Source organism: Narcine bancroftii, chromosome 1 (genome assembly GCF_036971445.1).
Source record: "Narcine bancroftii isolate sNarBan1 chromosome 1, sNarBan1.hap1, whole genome shotgun sequence".
In the NCBI taxonomy this organism is placed as follows: Eukaryota; Metazoa; Chordata; class Chondrichthyes; order Torpediniformes; family Narcinidae; genus Narcine; species Narcine bancroftii.
This window is the reverse complement of record NC_091469.1, coordinates 327,789,047-327,808,078: the sequence shown is the minus strand read 5'-3', so window position 1 is coordinate 327,808,078 and position 19,032 is coordinate 327,789,047. Positions and strand designations below refer to the sequence as shown.

At 39.7% G+C, this 19,032-nt stretch overlaps 1 protein-coding gene across 6 annotated transcripts in view; it reads right to left on the bottom strand.

Annotated features, from left to right (window-relative positions):
- mboat1 (membrane bound O-acyltransferase domain containing 1) overlaps positions 1-19,032 on the bottom strand; it is a 112,711-nt gene that overhangs the window by 33,081 nt on the left and 60,598 nt on the right. For all 6 annotated transcript variants that reach the window (XR_011347861.1, XM_069907958.1, XM_069907965.1 and 3 more), the window contains 3 exons: positions 17,200-17,254; positions 10,254-10,437; positions 3,552-3,744 (listed from right to left, as the gene is read on the bottom strand). Coding sequence is in view for 5 of the 6 variants with exons in the window: in XM_069907958.1 (XP_069764059.1) it covers positions 3,552-3,744; positions 10,254-10,437; positions 17,200-17,254 (432 nt within the window). In the remaining variant the exon portion in view is untranslated. The remainder of the gene's footprint in view (positions 1-3,551; positions 3,745-10,253; positions 10,438-17,199; positions 17,255-19,032) is intronic.

Here is a 19,032-nt window from a genome sequence, read left to right as displayed (position 1 = left end):
TCACTAGAAAATGATGCTGGAGAAATCATAATGGAAGACAAGGAGATAGCAGAGGAAAACATTAGCAGTGTGCCAGATGTCGAAGGCCATCAGGGAAGAGAAGTGAGTGCAGTTACTACATCAAGGGAGAAGGTGCTCAGAAACCTGAATGGTCTACGGGCAGCTAAGTTTCCTGGACCAGTTGGATTACACCCTTGGGTTCTGAAAGAATTAGCAGTAGAGATTGTGTGGAGGCATTGGTAGTGATATTTCAGGAATCAATAGATTCTGATATGGTATCGAGGGATTGGAAATTGAAAAACATCACCCCACTATTCAGGAAAGGAGGGAGGCAGCAGAAAGGAAATTTGATTGGTAAGCTTGACATCAGTGGTTGGGAAGATGAGGTAAGATATTGGAGTCCATTCTCCAGAATGACGTTACGGAGTACTTGGAGAGACATGACAAGATGGGCCAAGCCAGCATGGTTTCCTTCAGGGAAAATCTATTGGAATTCTTTGAAGCAGTGACAAGCAGACTGGATAAGAGAGATGCAGTGGATGTGTGTATTTGGATTTTCAGGTTTTTGAAAGGTGCTGCACATGAGGCTACTTAAGAGGTAAAAGAGCATTTGCTGATTGGCAGGAAGCAGACAGTCAGAATACAGGGATCATCTTCTGGTTGGATGCCAGTTGCTAGTAGTGTTCCACAGGAGTCAGTATTGGGCTCCTTCATTTTATGCTACATAATGATTTATATTATGGAATGAATAGTCTTGTGGCCAACTTTGCAAATGATACGAACGAAGGTAGGTGGAGGAGCAGGTAGTGTTGAGGAAACAGGGAAGGTGCAGAAGGAGAATGGACAGAGATATGGCAAATGAAATACAATATCAGAATGTGTACAGTCATGCACTTTGGTAGAAGAAATAAACGGGCAGAGTAAATGGGGAGAAAATTGAAAATACACTGACGCAAATGGACCTGTGAGTCCTTGTGCAGGGTAGTCTGAAGGTAAATTTGCAGTTTGAAATGGTGGTAAAGAAGGCAAATGTAATGCTGGCATTGATTTCGATAGGAATAGAATATAAGAGTAGCAATGTGATCTTGAGGCTTTATAAAGTACTGGTGAGACCTCACACAGAGTACTGTGAGCAGTTTTGGGCTCCTTATTTAAGAAAGGATATGCTGACATCAGAGAGGGTTCAGAGGAGGTTCACAAGAATAATTCTGGAAATGAAAGGATAATCATACAAGGAGCTTTGACAGTGGAGACCTCATTGAAACATTTTGAATGTGGAAAGGCATGGAAAAGTAGGCGTAGAAAGGTTGTTTCCCTTGGTTGTCGAGTCTGGGAGAAGAGGGCACAACTTCAAGATTGAAAGGCGTCCACTTACAAGAGAGATTCGGAAGAATATCTTTAACCAGAGGGTGGCATATCTGTGGAATTTTTTGCCACAGATGATTGTGGAGGCCAGGTCATGAAGTGCATTTAAGGCTGAGATCAACAACTTCTTGATTATCCCGGACATCAAAGGTTATGGAGAGAAGTTTGGACAGTGGGAAAATGGATCAGCTCATGATTCAATGGCAGGGTGACTCGATGGGCTGAATAGCCTATTTTTGCTCCTATATCTTATGGTCTTCTAGGACATCCTGGTTCTGCATTGAGATATAGATAAATTGAATGACAGGGTGAAACATGATGAATAAATTTTAATGTAGCTAAATGGGAGGTCATGCTCTTCAATAAGAGGAATCAAGAAACTACAAATGAGTGCAGATAAGAGGTGGGTGTGCATGCACCAAACCACAAAATGATAGCAAGTCTTGCAAGTAGCTGAGAAAGCAAATGGCATGTTGGTCTTTTATGTGAAGGGGCTCAAGTTTAAGAATGGGGCAGTTTTGATCTCCTCACCTAAAGAAGGATATAGTAGCAATGGAGTCAGACCAAAGGAGGCTAATTCTTGGGATAAGAGAGTTATCCTATCAGGAGAAGCTAAACAGATTTGTTCTATATTTGTTGGGATCCACACAAATTAACGGTGACCTTATCAAACATATGGCATAAATATCAAAAGGGGATTTAACAGGGTAGATGTTGAAATGTTTTCACCAGTGGGAGACTCATGATAAGAGGCAAGTCACTTAAAACTGAGGTTTGTAGAAATTTCTTTTCTCAGAACATAGTGAATCTCTGGCAATCTCTTCTCCCAAAGTAGTGGAAACCAGACCATTTAATACATTTAAGGTGGAGATGGTTAAATTGTTACATTTATCTATTAAATTATGGTTTGTCTCTGATTGATGTCCCAAAAAATTAAGTGGTTTTAACCTTTATCATTATTTTCAAACACAATTTTAACAAGCAGCATGGTTGGTTAGAGCACTGCCATTATAGTGCCAGCTATTGGGATCGGGGATCAAATCCCATGCTGTAAGGAGATGGTATGTTCTCCCCATGTCTGCAAGGGCTCTGATTTCTTCCGACTGTTCAAAATATAACAAGTTGAAGGTTAATCAGGTGTAATTGGACAGCATGGACTTGTGGGCTGAAATGGCCTATTACCATGCTCTATAACTAAATTAAAAATTAAATTGAAAAAGTTGTGAGCAAACATGGTTTTATGGACAGGAGCACTGTTTTTACATTGTGACATCTTTGATTTTCTCTTTTTTCGTATCCAAAAATCTAACTGCACATAGATATGTCAGACTTGTTAGTTTTATCTAACACTTGAAATAAATCATTAAATGTGCTTGGTATGACAGATTCTGAACTTTGGCAAGAGCAAACTTTCCATAATGCATTCATAATAAATCAGAGAATAGAACAATGGTAACATATCACATTGCAGACATTGTAGTACTTTGACACTGCGAGATTTGATCCACATTTGACAGCCATACAAAACCGCAATTTAAGTTTAAAATGAATGGCCTAGATATTAAGTGTGGTGTAAAAGGCAACTATATAGTCATTGTGAAATGAATTAAAAACAAGAGCACCACAAATTTCCACCCCAATGTACTTCCTACAACTGGGGAAGTTGTTTTAAAGCCAATTTTCCATCATCTTGTTTACAGGTAGTTGTTAAATTGGCCTTAAAATCCAGTTTAAAATGGCAAATTAAGTCCAGTCAGTACACTTGTGGTGGTTTAGAAGGGATGGGGGGTGGTGGGGTGGGAAGAGTAAAGATGGAAAATGAAACTGAAAAAACAATATTCATTAAGGCAATCTAACTGCCTGGAAAGGGCAAGATGAAGTGAAACTATATTTCTCAGATTCAATTTCTCCATCACAACACAAAAATAAAGCATTCAAGCAAATAGAATCCCTCCCAATTTTCACCTAATATATTTCTATTAAACAAAGCTAAAATGGACCAATTTCTGATAATATCAAATTGCCCTATTGTTTCAAAAATTATGTCAACTTCCAACTCTTGACCACTTATGCTTTTTCAATTGTTCCATGAGTTCAAATGAAGATTAAAGCAGTTTCAATTCATCATACAGATATGCAAATAAAACATTAATTTACAGTGAAACAAACACTCCAAAATGCACTACCTAAAGTCCAAGCAAAGTAATACTTCGGTCGAGATGCATGGACTGAGATGACGAGGTAACAGAGTCGCCAGAAGAAGGAGTTTTCACTTATAAACTTGTCATCCACGTTATAGGAGATAGGGAAATTCTTTGTAATCCCCGTAAACCAAACCAGACAAAGCAAGGTGATTATCATCTTGTTTGCTACAGCTCTCTAGAAAAACAGAACAAATCCCTTAAAATATATAATGTTCAGATGCACTGCATCATCAGTAATAATATTGCTAGATGCAGACAAGTCAAAACCAAATAACAAGCCAATAAATAACAAAATGAAATAATTTTAAGTCAAAAGAACCATGCATGCTACTTTATGAATTTTTTTTAGGGACCAAAACTGAAATTCTGACAAGCAATGACAATGGGGTATTGTGACGGGTTATATTATATTTTTTCTTATATATAAATATGTTTATTAAGATTATCGGGGGGGGGGGAAATTAATGCAGGTCACCACAAACAGAGAAACAATTCACAGAAGAGATTTCATTTAAAATGTAAGAGCTATGCATAAGGAGAGATGCCATGTCCATAGTGACTTTAGAGAAACTTTGAAGATGCCCATGAAGGCTTCACAGTAGGTGTTAATTGGACTCTCTCTAGCCCCTTTCACATTTGCATCCCAGTAAGTTGGCCCTTCAGTGTCCTGGGATAGGAATGGGGGTTTGGCCTTTCACACAAGGACACTCCTAACTGTGACACTGAATGCTTTCACACTTGCAAGGATTCATCCCCAGCATTTGATCTGTTCTACCTTTGATAGAAAGTGCCCGCCATGCAATTGCCCATTTCACTCTTGCCTGATCTCAACATTGGCATCTAGGCCAGCAATCCCTGGCATGAGATGATGTCATCTGATGCTGGCATTGAGCAGATTTGGCTTTCATACTTGCCACTTTAAAGGCTGGTTGGTGAAAGGGGCTTCTGAAACTTATAAGTACCTTCCTGAGCAGTAACCATTTACTGTAAGCATTGGATCCTGGTGAAAATTCATAAATGTTTAATTCTGTGCACAGTATAAGAATTGTCTGATACTGGTGAACTTGGAGGAGTGAGGAGTGTGATTGGACTGTGAATCAAAGAACATGACATTACGTACATGTGCGCTCAGAATTAGAAGGGGGTTAACTTAGTTTAAGTTAATAGTAACAAGTTAAAGTTTCATCCTGTTTTTATGTTTAAAGAAAATTAAAAGTAACTTTTGTTTAAGTAACCATTTTGTCTGGGAGAATTTCTACTTCTGCTGGGTTTTGGGGTCCTCTGGGCCTGTTACAGTATAAACTGGAATGCCCCAGTATGTGGACATTTGGTTTGCAATGCATAGTCTGGCAAAAGGCAAACACAAGATCAACGAGTAGCCAGCCTGTAAGAAAATATGTTGGTAATTATCATTGCAACTCCTCTTTTGTCCAGTGGCCGGGTTGGAACAATGCACAATAGGTATAATTGCAGCTCCTCCAGAATCAGCGACAGTGACTGTTTAACATTCTCCCCACCCCAACCCTTGGCTTGTACGTTTCTTTTTGCAGATTGTACAAGGACTTGAGCCAAAAGTTGCAGCTTCCAATTCAGATACTGGCACACTGCATATTCTAGAATGATGCTAAGGTGCAGATCTGCACTCGAGTTGCCAATGGGCACAAGCAGTTTGCAGCCAGGCTCTGAGGCAAAGATTAGCTCAGAACTCCAGAAAACTCCAAACACTGCACCAGATTCACAGACCTGACTGGAGAGCTGCACAAGATGTTAATCAGCTCGAGGACAACCCAACTTCAATGTACCCAGCCTGGAGGCCCATCGTTAGCCTTTCTGGTTTGATATTTAGTAAAGTACATGCAAACTCTGCCATCCTGTAGCTTCTGATGACTGATATCAGCTTCCATTGCAGTTCAGATGAAATTGAGGATGAGCTGACTTCTGGTATGAAGGTCAGAAATTGCTCCAAGGATTTCTTTTAAGTTGATTGCTGTATTCTGCTGATCTGGCTTCCATTACTATGGATTAACGAGGGAAATCACATTGTCTCCACTTAAGTTTTAATTCTCTACGAATGACAGTTATTGATCTTCACCCTTGCTGGTGAAATGTTTCAATTTCCCCAGATCGCTGCCACTCTCACATAGCCCAGAGTTGCTTCACGATGGACTTCAGTGATCTGCAGCCTCCTCCATTGTATCTCGTTGGGCCCAAGGGCTTGTTCCATGCTGCATGACTCTGTAACTCCATGTGACACCGGGAGTCTACAGTACAGGGCCAGAACTACAGCAGGAGAAAAATCTGTATTCAGGACAAATAATTGATTAATTATTAAAATCTTTTCCTTCTTATTTGGATGTATTAAAAGGGTGTAATATTAAGATTTTGTTGCCTTTTGTTCATCAATAGAGTGAAGGGAACAGTGCTCAAATACATGCTTTACACTCACAGCATGTCTTGATGGGAAATGCCCTTCTTGATCCAGTGGATCTCATTTGGCTTTGAAGCTGCGCAGAGTGGTCATTAAGATTTGAGATAAAAGGGTGAGGAAACGTGAATAAATTGTACTTGCAATCACTCGTAGTCAGAAGAATGAGAGGTGGACCTTATTAAAGCACAAGATTCTAAGAGAAGATACAGAGAGTACACTTCACTGAGTGAGAGAGTGTAGGGATGTCGTCCTTTATCAAAGGGTTTCAGTTTTAAATCCCTCCATTATGAACTTTGGCAATTCTCTATCCCCCAACAAGCGCAGTTAGTCGGTATATTCATGGCTGAGTCAGATTAATTTTTGGATCATAGTTGAATCCAGGGCTGTTGGGAGCAGGCAGGAAAATGGAGTTGAGGCCAAGAATGGTTCATGGAATGCTATTATAGTGCCAGTGACCTGGGTTCAATTCTGGCGCTGCCTGCAAAGAATTTTCACGTTCTCCCATTGTCTGCTAAGGTTTCCTCGAGGTGTTCCAGTTTCCTCCTACCCTTCAAAATGTACGGGGGTTGTAGTAAGTTAATTGGGTTATTTGTGGGCATGGGCTCATGGGTCAGAAGGGCCTGCTACTATGCTGTACATCTAAATTTTTTCGAATTTAAGAATCAAATCCTTCATGAATGGCAGATCACATGCAAATGCCTCTATGGCCTGCTTGTCTTCCTTTTATGTTCTCATACAGGTACACAATCCTTTATCCGGAACCCTTGGAGTGGGTGGGGTGGGGTGTCAGTGTGTGCCGAATTTCAGAAAGCCAGATTTAAACCCACCCGAATTGTGCTACTGTATTCACCCCCACCCCCTTCCAGTCACGCTACCATCTCCCCCCCACCACCCTCACCAGCCTGACTCGTGCTGCTGGTCTCCACCCCCTCGCCCGCCCGACTCACACTGCCACTCCCGCCGGCCCAACTCGTGCTGCTGGTCTCCCCCTCGCTGGCCCGACTCGCGCTGCCATCTCTCTCTCCCCCTTGCCCACCTGACTCACGCTGCCATCTCTCTCCCCCTCACCTGCCCGACTCACGCTGCCATCTCTCTCCCCCTCGCCCACCCGACTTGCGCTGCCATCTCTCTCTCCCCCTTGCCCACCGACTCACGCTGCCATCTCTCTCCCCCTCACCTGCCCGACTCACGCTGCCATCTCTCTCCCCCTCGCCCACCCGACTCACGCTGCTGTCTGTCTCCCATCGCCCGCCCAACTCGCCCTGACATCTCTCTCTCCACTTGCTGGATTTTGGAGCTTTCTGGATTTTAGATGTCCAGATAAAGGATTGTGTACCTGTAGTAAGGAAGCGAGCAGATACATTTACGTTAATATGAGTGCAACTTGATTACACAGTTAATGTAGCGGTGAGTGCAACGCTATAACAGAGCCAGCAACCCAAGTTTGAATCCACCACTCTCTGAAAGTTTGTTTTTACCTTGTCCCCATGTCTGCGTGGGTTTCATCTGGGTGATCAGGCTTTCTCCCTCCTTCCAAAATGTAAAGGGTTATATGTTGAGTGAAATTGTGTGGTATGGGTTTAAATGGCTGGAACTGATTTCCCCGATCATTAAATAAATTTAAACTTGATTCAAATACTTGAGGAATGAATTTCTGATGTAACCAGTGGGTAATTCTCATCTTCCTTTTAGCTGGTAAAAGACACAATGTGGCAAGTGCTGATTTAAAAAAAAAGAGATTTGCAAGTTGCAGCTGTATATTTGGTAGATGATGTACACTGCAACCAGTGTCGATTTGTGGAGAGAGGAAGTGTTCAAGATAATGGAAGAAATGACAATTAACCAGATTGCACTATTTTGGATGATGTCAAGTTTCGAGAGAGTCAATCTTCCCTGTTGTTCCTGCTGTATGAACTGTCAATACCTACAATATGCAGCAAGATTTCTTCAACCACAATAGGTTCTGTTCTATCAGAAGGGCAGCAAAAGCACAGAAATTCTCCCATCTCCACGGGTGATTCTCTGGAAACTTGTTATCTTTCAAAGCAAGGCAACCCATTTGCAAGTAGGTAATGGATGAAGCTACCAAAATAGTTTAGAACTGAGTTCAGCCTGAGGATCTTCTGCAATAACATTCTGGGATTATGATGGCCTCCAATAACTAAGGCATCATTCTTAATGCAGTGAAAGAATCTTCCTATGCTTCTCAATCATTTTAACTTAACAAGAGCCCCTTGATGTCACACAATTCAAACATTGGGCTGATACTAAACCCAATTCTGCAATTTACCTTTTTTTTTAAAGTTTGAATTAAAGCTGCACTGAAGCTTGGAGTCGAGTGGACTTGGTGAGCAAGTTCTAGTGAAGGACTCTGTTCACAACAGTTGTTATTTCATTGAGAAACAAAGGGGGGCTGAAGCTTTAATAGTTGGCCGAATGGATGAATCCTGCATTTTATGAGCAGTTTTCCACTGATTACAAGTGTTGCATTCCTTTCCAACGTTTCATAAAGAATTTCACAGCAGAATTTTCAAACCATAGTGTCACATGGTAGTGCAGGTAATCAAAAGCTTCGACAAACAGATTGGTTTTAGAGGTTAAAAAAAAAGGGAAAAAATTCAGGGAACAATTCAGGAAGGAAATTCCAGAATTCACAGATGGTTGACTGAGACATGGCCACTCTTTGAGTACATAAAAATGTTTAAATTGGTGAAGTGAAGCCACCATGAGGTTAGAGAACAAGAGACAAAAAAACTCTTGCAAGGATTTAGCAGATGTGATAGTACAGATTCTATCACCAATATATATTTGTACATAAGTACAGATGGTAGTGTAGGATGACTATGATTGGCTGAGAGTGTAGCCACACCTACTGGCAGGTCTTAAAGGATTGCTCCTAGCCAGACCAGGTCATTCTGGACTGGTCAACCTACTTGTGATATGCTCCAGTCTTTTAGTTAATAAAACCCTTGGTTTGGATCAACAAGTCTTTGGTTCTTTCGACATGCACTATAGCAGACAAAAGACTAAGGAACATATGACTCAGATCCAAAGAGTAATTAGTGGAAAGAAAAAACCCACTTACAATGACCAATATCATTATCAAAGTTATTATTTGTAGGACCATCAATCAAATCAAGTGGTTAGCATTTGGCTGCTACAGCACCATCGACTCTAGTTTGAATCCGACACTGTCTGTAAAGAGTTTGCATGTTCTCCCCAGGTCTGTGTGGGTTTCTTCTGGGTACTCCGGTTTCCTCCTACCCTTCAAAGGAATGCAGGGGGTTGTTGGTTAACTTGGGTGTAATTGGGCAGCACAGGTTGGAATGGCTAGAATCGGCTTCTACTGTGCGAAAATAAATTTTTTCTAAAAAAAGTTCTACATCAATACAGTACATACGTTGCTGATCCCTGATAGTTTTCTAGGACAGTTGTTAGAGCTGCCTCCTCACAGTGCCAGATCCCCAAGTTCAATCCTGATCTTTAGCACTGTCTGGATGGAATTTGCAAGTTCCCCTATGGGTGTTTCCCCCGCCCCCACCACCCAGTGCTGCAGCCTCCACCCACATCTCAAAGATGTGTAGGTCACTCAGCAGGTTAATTTGCCACTGTAAATTGTTCCCATTGTATAGGCAAGAGGTTGAATTTGAGAAAGTTGATAGGAATGTACAAGGAATAAAATGGGATTTGTGTTAACAGATGCTCAGAGCGAGCTGTGTACTGAAAGACTGGTTTTTGTGCTGTTTGACAATTACTGAATGGGCTCCTTGACATCCGTATAATGCATGGATCAACATCTGAATGTTCACACAGATAGTAGTGCTGGAGAATACATTTATTTTCATTTCAGGCATCTACTAACTTTGAGAAGCAAGCTGGCCTTCAAATAAGCATTCCCCCACCAGAGGTATTGCTAGACCTTTTCTATTTCTCATAACAAGCCGAAGAGATAATATGGGTTATTGCCAAATTAGAACAGCTTTAAAATGTCATCCCATGCATACTAACAGTTGAATTCAGACTTCACAAGTACATTTAAAATGGGATCTCTCTGGCTTGCAGACAGAGACAGAGCAGACTTTCAGGCCGTTGGTTACTTTGGATCCAAGCCCAGCTCCCAGAATTAGAAATCTATTGCTTAAACCTCTGAATTACCTAATTCATTCACAACAATTTTCCAATTCAGGTATAGTGTTTGTTTAAAAAAAAATAAGAGCATAATCGCACAAACAGAATCAATATCACTGGATACTTACCAACGGTGAAGGATCAGGGAACTTGGTATAACCCCCTTGCTTCCAATGGTCTTCTATTAGTTTTATGTTTATATGGTTTCCTTCAATAAAAGCAATATAATCCTTGTAATTGCTGGTTGGCCCAGCCAAAATACCTAGAAAATTCAGATGATAGCTGCAATATTCAAGTAAAGTAGGTCTTGCACTGTAAATATAAAAAAAAAGAATGCTATCACAATAGCAGCCATGTCCAAAAAGAATTCTCAAAAATTACACATTCAGCCCTGATCTTGCATCTGGTCTTAAATACCCAGGAAAGAAGCATTAAAGGTGAAGCACTGTCTTTAATAAAAGCTGTCAGAACAGGTGGAAATGCCACACGTTATCAGTGGAACACAGCATACAACAGTAATCATACCAACAGAGAAATGCCATCACTTAGAATAGAAAACTAAGGAGCTGATTGTTGATTTCAGGAAAGGAAAGCCAGAGAAAAACAATCCAGTGATCATTGGGGGATCAGAGGTGGAGAGGGTGAGCAAGTTCTTGGGAGTCACCATCTTGGAGGATCTTTCCTGAACCCAACACAACAATGGCATCGTGAAGAAAGCACGTCAGTGCATCTACTTCCTCAAGAGTTTGCGGAGGTTTGATATGACACCAGAAACCCTGGAAAATTTCTACAGAGGTGTGGTGAAAAGTATGCTGACTGGCTGTATTACAGTCTGGTATGGGGACACAATGCCCCTGAGCGAAAAGCCCTCCAAAAGGTAGTGGACACAGCACAGGACATCACAGGTAAAACCCTCCCCACTATTGAGTACATCTACAGAGAATGCTGGTGTCGGAGAGTAGCCCAAAATCAAAGACCCACACCACTCAGCACATGTGCTGTTCTCGCTGCTGCCATCAGGAAACAGGTATAGGTGCCCCAAGACTCATACCACCAGGTTCAGGAACAGCTGCTACCCTTCCACCATCAGACTCCTCAATCAGAGACTCATTAAAGGACTCTTACTTGCGCACCTTATTGATTTTCTTTTCTTTTTTATTCTCTCTATATTGCACAGTCAATTTGTTTACATTATTTTATAGTTCTTTATTTTATTATGAGCTCCCATTTCATTTAGTGTGAATAACACTTTAAGGTCTAGTTCAGACTGCAAACATTTACAGCTGTGGAGAAACTGGGTGGCAACAACTTGCACAGACCAGATCCAAATTCACAACTTTTGGTGAGGAGAAGGAACATTTGATTTTTCCAGGGACACAGGTGGGAAGAGAGACGTGTGAGTGGGACAATGAAGGAAATAGCATTCATTATTTACCAGAGGCCACCTCATCGAACACGGAGCAGGAATGTCTCTGTGTGAAAATGGACAATTTGGCTGATTCTCCTTGTCAGGGGAATTATTGAACCTCACTGTGACCAAAGGAAAGGTCACTTTGATTGACTCGTTCCTGGGTTTCGGATGCATCATGGAAGTCACTCATTTTGTTTGCCCTATACAAGGAAAAGGGGAGTTGTGACAACTATTCACATGAAAGGATCTTTTCTCTGGAAGAAACTCAACAAGGATTCATGAGTTTTTGGCAGTCCAGACACTCAGTCTCACCCAACTCCTTTGTGATTATCTTTGTGCTTTAGTTTAAAAGCCTGCATTTTGACAAGGGATTTCTAAGACTGAACTTTGGAATGACTTTCCAGAATTGTGCCTAAGCTGTAATGGTTTGGGTATCACACCCACACATGTACATTTGCTCATAGTTGGTGGTTAATTTGACTAATGTGTGATATTATTATTAGTTATTAATAAAAGTGTTTTTAAAGAAAAATATAACATTGCCATGGTGAATTTCTATTGCTGCTGGATCTTTCCTTTAAAAAAATAACTTCAGTCATGCCTTCAGAGGACAAAAAGAGCCAGGTAGTCTTTCAACAAGGAGTAGAGATTGGGTGAAGGAGAGCAAACTCCATCTGCTTCATTATCAAAAAAAATAGCAGAGCAATGGAGAGCAGGGGGGCTTGGCAAGATGGCATAAGGATCAGACGTGCCTTCCAGTCCTCTCCTGACTCTATCTTATTGTTTTGTCTAGAAATGCCCGTTAAAATTCTTTAAAAGTTTAGATAATTTCAGTGCTGTTAATTTAACTTATGATGGTACAATTGGTGGAAAAGAGCAAAAAAAAACGACAACAGATCATCAAAAACTACATTTTCCAAAAGTTCAAATTTTGGAGCCTACCTACAGGAAAGACACTGGGACTCAGCGTGAAATGGATCCCAGGAGAGAGGTACAGTGTTCGGATGTAGAGCTCTATGTTACATCGGTAGAGCCCCCTAAAGAGGGCGCCAAACAGCCTTTAGAACAAAGAGTTACTCAAAGGCATTTGTCAACTGTAGAGGTGGCGCTGCAAACTGCATCTCTTGAGATAGAAGAACCTATACAACTTGATGTACTGGGAGAACTTAATACATTATGGACTGGGGAAAACCCCGGCCAGCGTCCTCCAGTCATTGCTGGAGAGGCTGTGGCTGGGGTTTCCACATGCAGTCATACTACAAGGAAGGCAACCAGAATGAAGGAACAGAAGATCCTTTGGTTATGCTGAAGAAGCCAAAATCTCTTCCAATTGAAAAGATTTTTGTGAATCTTGAATCTAACTTATCTTATACAATGCAGGGATTATCCAAGATTATGACTGAACTTGGTACTAGGTTTAATACCCTGGTGAAAATACATTCTCAACAGATGGCTGAGTTTGGAGCTTTTAAGCTTGAAGTGAGAGATAAATTTAATTTGTGTGAAGAAGATATAGACGAAATACAGGATCAAGTTTTTGATGTGACCAAAATGGTTGAAGACTTACAAACTCAAAATAAAAATTTGGTGAAAAAGATTGATTATTTGGAAAACCAATCCAGACGGAACAATATAAAGATTATTGGTTTGCCGGAAGGTATGGAGGGACCAGACCCAATAAAATTTTTTACTGAATGGATTCCGCAGGTGCTGGGTCAAGAACATTTCCCGGAAGGTATAATACTGGAACGTGCTCACAGAGCCTTGCGTAGAAGACCTATTTCGGGTCAAAGTCCAAGACCTGTTTTAGTTCGTTGCTTGAATTATTATGATAGAGAAATAATTTTACGAGTGGCTATTAGAAATGCACAACAGAGAAAATCACCCTTAATGATTCAAAATAATCGAGTTTTCTTCTATGCGGATTTGAGTCAAGAAGTTATGTTCCAACGACGGGAACTCAATTCTGCTAAAGAGTTGTTGTGGAAGAAAGGTTACAAGGCAACCTTTAGATATCCAGCTGTTTTGAAGGTTTTTCAAGATGGTTGCCAACCAAAGTTCTTTGATTCTCCAAAGGAAGCTATAGCATTTGCTCAAGAGCTGCCAATTACTCAGTTTCAACAGAGACATAGTCCGCCGCGATCTCTAAGGAGACAAGAGATGGAAGAAAAGAGCCGTGCTCCAAGAAGGAATGGTTGTAATGGTGACTCGGCAGTTGGAGCTGATTAAAAGAAGAGTTGTCCTTTTTTTTTCTAATGTTTTTTTTTTAAAAAAAGGGATATTAAATAATGATGATGTTAGTTTAAGATGAAGTGAGAGTTGGGGGAGAGAACTGGATAGGCACTATTTCCTGAAAGTCATCTGCTACGTTTGAGTTATCTCACACCCATTTTTTTTGGGAGTTATCGCATTGCGCGGTTTAGACGGGAGGGGGTATTTTTAACTTCCTACCCGTTTATTTTCCTTTTTTTTGTATTATTAGATTAAAGAGTGAAGGGTTTTTTTTTGTTTAAATATAAAAAAAAGCATAAGAAAGTATTTGATTGTTTAAAAAACTAAAAATTGATGTGGTTTTTTTTGTAAAGTTTATTCAGTAGATAAGGAATATCTGAAATTTAAATGTGAATGGGATGGATAAGTTTTTTTTATATTTTTTTAACTTTAAGGTGAAAGGAGTGGTAATTCTGGTGTATATTATTTTGCTATTTTAGTTATAGAACGAAGGGAATAATGGTGAAAGTTATAAATTGAATTGTACAATTCTTAATGAGGCTTGAATTTTGTTTGTGGTTTATGCTCCATTTGTTGAAGATATAGATTTCGTTGTAGATGTGTTTTTATTATTTGGATATCTGAATTTTAACATAATGATTGGGGATATTTAAATGTGGTATTGGAGCTTTTATTGGATAACTATTCAAGAGTAAAAGGGAAAAATGGTGGAAGAATACTAAAATTGAATTGTACAATGCTTAATGAGGTTTGAATTTTGTTTTAAGATGGTGGTTTATGTGACTAATATGATGATAGATGTGAAGTTAGTTGATATTTGGTGAAGGTTTATCTCTATAGAGAAAGTTTTTTTCATGCTACAATTTTTTTTTAAGAATTGATTATTGTTTAAGAATTTTTGATAGATAATGTGACTAACTTTACTAATTTTTTATATTAAGTTTGAGTTAAATATATGTTTCATCTTAACTCCGTTTGTTAAATATATGCAGTTAAGTTTGATTTAAATATGTTTTTTAAGTCTGATATCTTAGTATTAATTACTTTTCTTTTTGTTAGTATTTTAATCGGTTATGTTTTTTTTTGTAAGTGGGTTTTTTTTCTCACATATATTATTAACTTTATTAATTTTTCACTCTTTATTTTGGGGGGAAAGGGGGGGTTGGACTAATTTGAGTTGGGTTATTAATGTGTAATAATTATTGGGGAGGGTATAGTTTATTTAGATTACTGATACTGTATTGTAATTTTATTATTTTATTCTTAATTTTTTTTTAATGTAATCCTATATGTTATTCATGTTATAAAATCTTAAATAAAGTTTTAAAAAAAAAGCAATGGAGAGCCAAAGAGGAAGGAAAAATAGAAGACCAAGTTGGTGATGACAGTTATTTATATAGTTTAATCATGCCTCAATCTCCTACCATTTCTCAAATGGAAACATGAATTGCATTAGTACATTCTACCAATGCTGTTCTTTATGATGGAGTGTGGTTAGCTTAGCAGTTAGCGTGACGCTATTACAGCACCAAAGACCTGGGTCCAAATCCGGTGCTGCCTGTAAGGAGTTTGCACATTTCCTGCGTGGGTTTTCTCGAGGTGAGTCACTTTTTTCCCTCCCTCTAAAACATATGGGGATTCAGGTTAATTTGGGTATAAATGGACAGCACAAGTTTAAATGGCTGAATTGGCTTCAAAGTGCTATAAATAAACCTCTGGACATTTAAGGCAATGGATTTTCTCATATTCATCCCAGGAGAAGTAGAGAGCAGTAAAAATCAGAAGCCAACGCGTTTCTGTCAAGTCAACATGTCATAGCTAAATATGCGGTCACACATTGTGAGAATAACACTGGTATGATTTCTATATCACCTCCTCTACAAATGATATTTGAAAAATGAGGCATGTCAGGCAGCATCCATGATTGGACACTTAATCACGAAGAAATTGGGAAGTGGAAATATCAAATATATCAAGGGATGGAAGAAGCTGGGAGGGGTTAATAGGTGGTAGGTTATTAGACAGAAGGCGAGAGAAGTGGAGAGTCTGGCAGAGGAAGGGACAAATGGGAATGGTATAATTGGATTATGGATTTCCTCACCTCCAGCCCTCAATCAATGAGGATTAATTAGTAAGAACATCTCTTCCACAATCTCCATCAGTACCAGAGGACCACAGGCCTGCATTCTTAGCCCCTGCTCTACTCACTTTACAGCTATGACTGTTTGTTTCATTACGACAATAACACCAACAAATTTGCCAAGGATACCACAGTAGTGGGTTGTGAAAAGAAAGGTCAGCATACAGGTTGGAAATTGAAAACTTAGCTTAATGTTGCACCAACAACAACCTTGCACTCAATGTCACCAAAACTAAAGACCTGAATGTTGACCAGGAAAGGAAAGCCAGAGATATACAATCCAGTGTCATTGGGGGAAATCAGAGGTGGAGAGGGTGAGCAAATTTAAATTCTTGGGAGTCTCTATCTCAGAGGATCTTTCCTGGACCCAAAATACTAATGGCATTGTGAAGAAAGTGCGTCAGCACTTGTACTTCCTCAGAAGTTTGATATGACACCAGAAACCCTGACAAATTTCTACAGATGTGTGGTGGAAAGTGTGCTGAATGGCTGCATCACGGTCTGGTATGGGGATAGCTCTGAGCATATAGCCCTCCAAAAGGTAGTGGACACAGCCCATGACATCACAGGAAACCCCCCCCCCCCCACTATCAAGAGAACATCTCCAGGGAACATTGCGGTCAGAGAGCAGCAGCAATCACCAAAAATCTACACCACCCAACACACGCTCTGATCTTGCTGCTCCCATCAGCAACAAATGTAAACAAACTGACTGTGCAATACAGAGGACAAATTAAATCAATAAACTGCACAAGTAAGGGGGCGTGGCCATGGAGAGGATCTGAACAGACTAGTTTTGAAAGAACTGTCTATAAAAAGTATTAAAAATACTCTTCGAAAGCTCAATAGGTGCCAGAAGACTCGCGCCACCAGGTTCAGGAACAGCTGCTCCCCCTCCACCATTAGACTCCTCAACAACAAACTCAATCAGGGACTCATTTAAGGATCCTTACTTGTGCACCTTATTGATTTCTTTTATTTTTTCTCTATTAAACAGCTTGTTTACATTCATTATCTATTTACAGTTCTTTATTTGTTCACATGTATATGCTATGTACAGTTTTTTCTCCATTACCAATAAGTGGTAATTCTGCCTTACCTGCAGAAAAAATCTCAGGGTTGTATGTGATATCATGTATGTACTCTGAAATCTGAATCTGATTTTACTGTACAAGGTAAACAACTATCTTGGAGAATGATAATGGTCATAATGAATCAAGCTGGAAGCAACCTCGTTCAGTTTAGATCAAACATGCAAATGTGAAGTTAAAGGCAGTCCTTCTTATCCTACCTGACCGCAAGACGGCGCTGGTCAGTTGTAAGTGCGTCATCTTTACGACCCATTCCTGTTGAAAATTAGAAGAAGTTGGAGCATAAGTCCTATTAATAGCAATGCATGACTTGCAAAAAAAACCAGAAATATAAGTCACTCCAAACCACAAGAGTCCCTCAGACCCACAGAACGCAGTCCTTGCAACTCTACTCATAACCAAAATTACATTCTCTGTAAATTTCTACCCTCTACAAAAGTTCAGCACGACAGACTATTTTCCATAGAAAATGTGCAACACTATCTCAGCACCAGTGACCCAGGTTCAAATCCAGCGCTGTCTGTAAGTTCTCCCAATGTCTGTATGGGTTTCCTCCCATCCTTAAAAAAAAAACCCAGGGATTACAAGTAATTGGCGTGTTTTGGCAGCACAGGCTCATGGGCTGTGTGTTCAAATTAATTTTTTTTAAAGTAAAATGTTTTGTCATCTCCAGCCTGCAACTAGCCATTTTAATTAATATAGGTATTTTACTAATTATATACTACTCATCCACATTCACTTTCAAATTCCTTTCTTGTTCCTTTTCGTTCCACTCAGCAATATGCTTTTCTTTCCTGCCATTATACTGATAGAACTTCCACACATTATTGCACTCCAACTGAATCTAACCAGGTCATAAACATCAGTTAACATCCAACTTACCTCCCCCACAAATAATCTATGAAACTGAAAATTGACATCTGTTTATTTTTTCCATAGTTACTTCAACATGTCATCTTTCAGAGCACTGGTGGTCTCTGCAATTCAAACCACCATTTAGATGTTTAATTAAAATAAAAAGCTTACAAGACAGGCATGGCATGCGGACCAACTGGTTCAACTCATGTTTATTTGGGCACCTCCCATTTTCTCTCAAACTCTGTGTCTACCCTTTTGTTCATTTCATTCTCATGCCATGATCCAGATTCCTCTTTAATACATCAATGCTATTCATCTCAACTAGTCTTCCAAACAATGCCTGGGTGACAAGGTTCCTCCCAAATTCTCAGAATGAATGCCATCTGTATTGGGCTTCTGAAAAGTGGAAGCATCCTTTCCACATCCAGGCTTTGGAGAAGTAACAGAATGCAGTGAGTCATAGGGGATCCTTGCATTATTTGGGAGGGGTTGCGTTCTTTCAAATCAGTCCATATCGCAACTTTCCATAACGCGAAGCTGCATCATCTGCGCCCATGTCAAAGTTGGGAAAAAAGCTGCTTATTTACTCACCCCCACTTCCCACATCAATCCAGGAGAAATTTTTTTTTCAATACACATCTCAAATTTTTGAGTAGAGATTTGTAGTTTAAAAGGTCTTATTTCCATAATGTGAATGACTGTCATGCAGGTGAACACAGCAGAGAGACCTCAAAACAAATAGCTGTTGCTTTCCTCTGGACAATTACCTGGGTTTCTGATTTGATGTGCCATATTTAACATTTAAGTCCTGCTTTTTCTTTGGTCGAATGCTCAACAAGAAGGTTGCTGGTATTGAAGGTCATAATAAAAATAGAAAATAGCAGAAATACTCATAGCACAAGTGAACACATGTGGAAAGAGAAGCAGTTACCGTTCATGGTCAAAAACCTATCCTCAGAATTAGCAGGAAAACAGTTGTGACAAAGAATCGTGAAACTTGAAAATTTAACTTGGATTCTCTCTCTACAGGCATGCTGAGTGTTTCTACCATTTTTTAAATATCAGACTTGAATAAATTGCAGGTTTTTTTTTTTAAATGGTACTTCAGGTAATACCAGTTCCAAAGTGTTTTGCAACATTTCTCAGGCAAAGAAAGCACGCATTTCAGGGAAGAA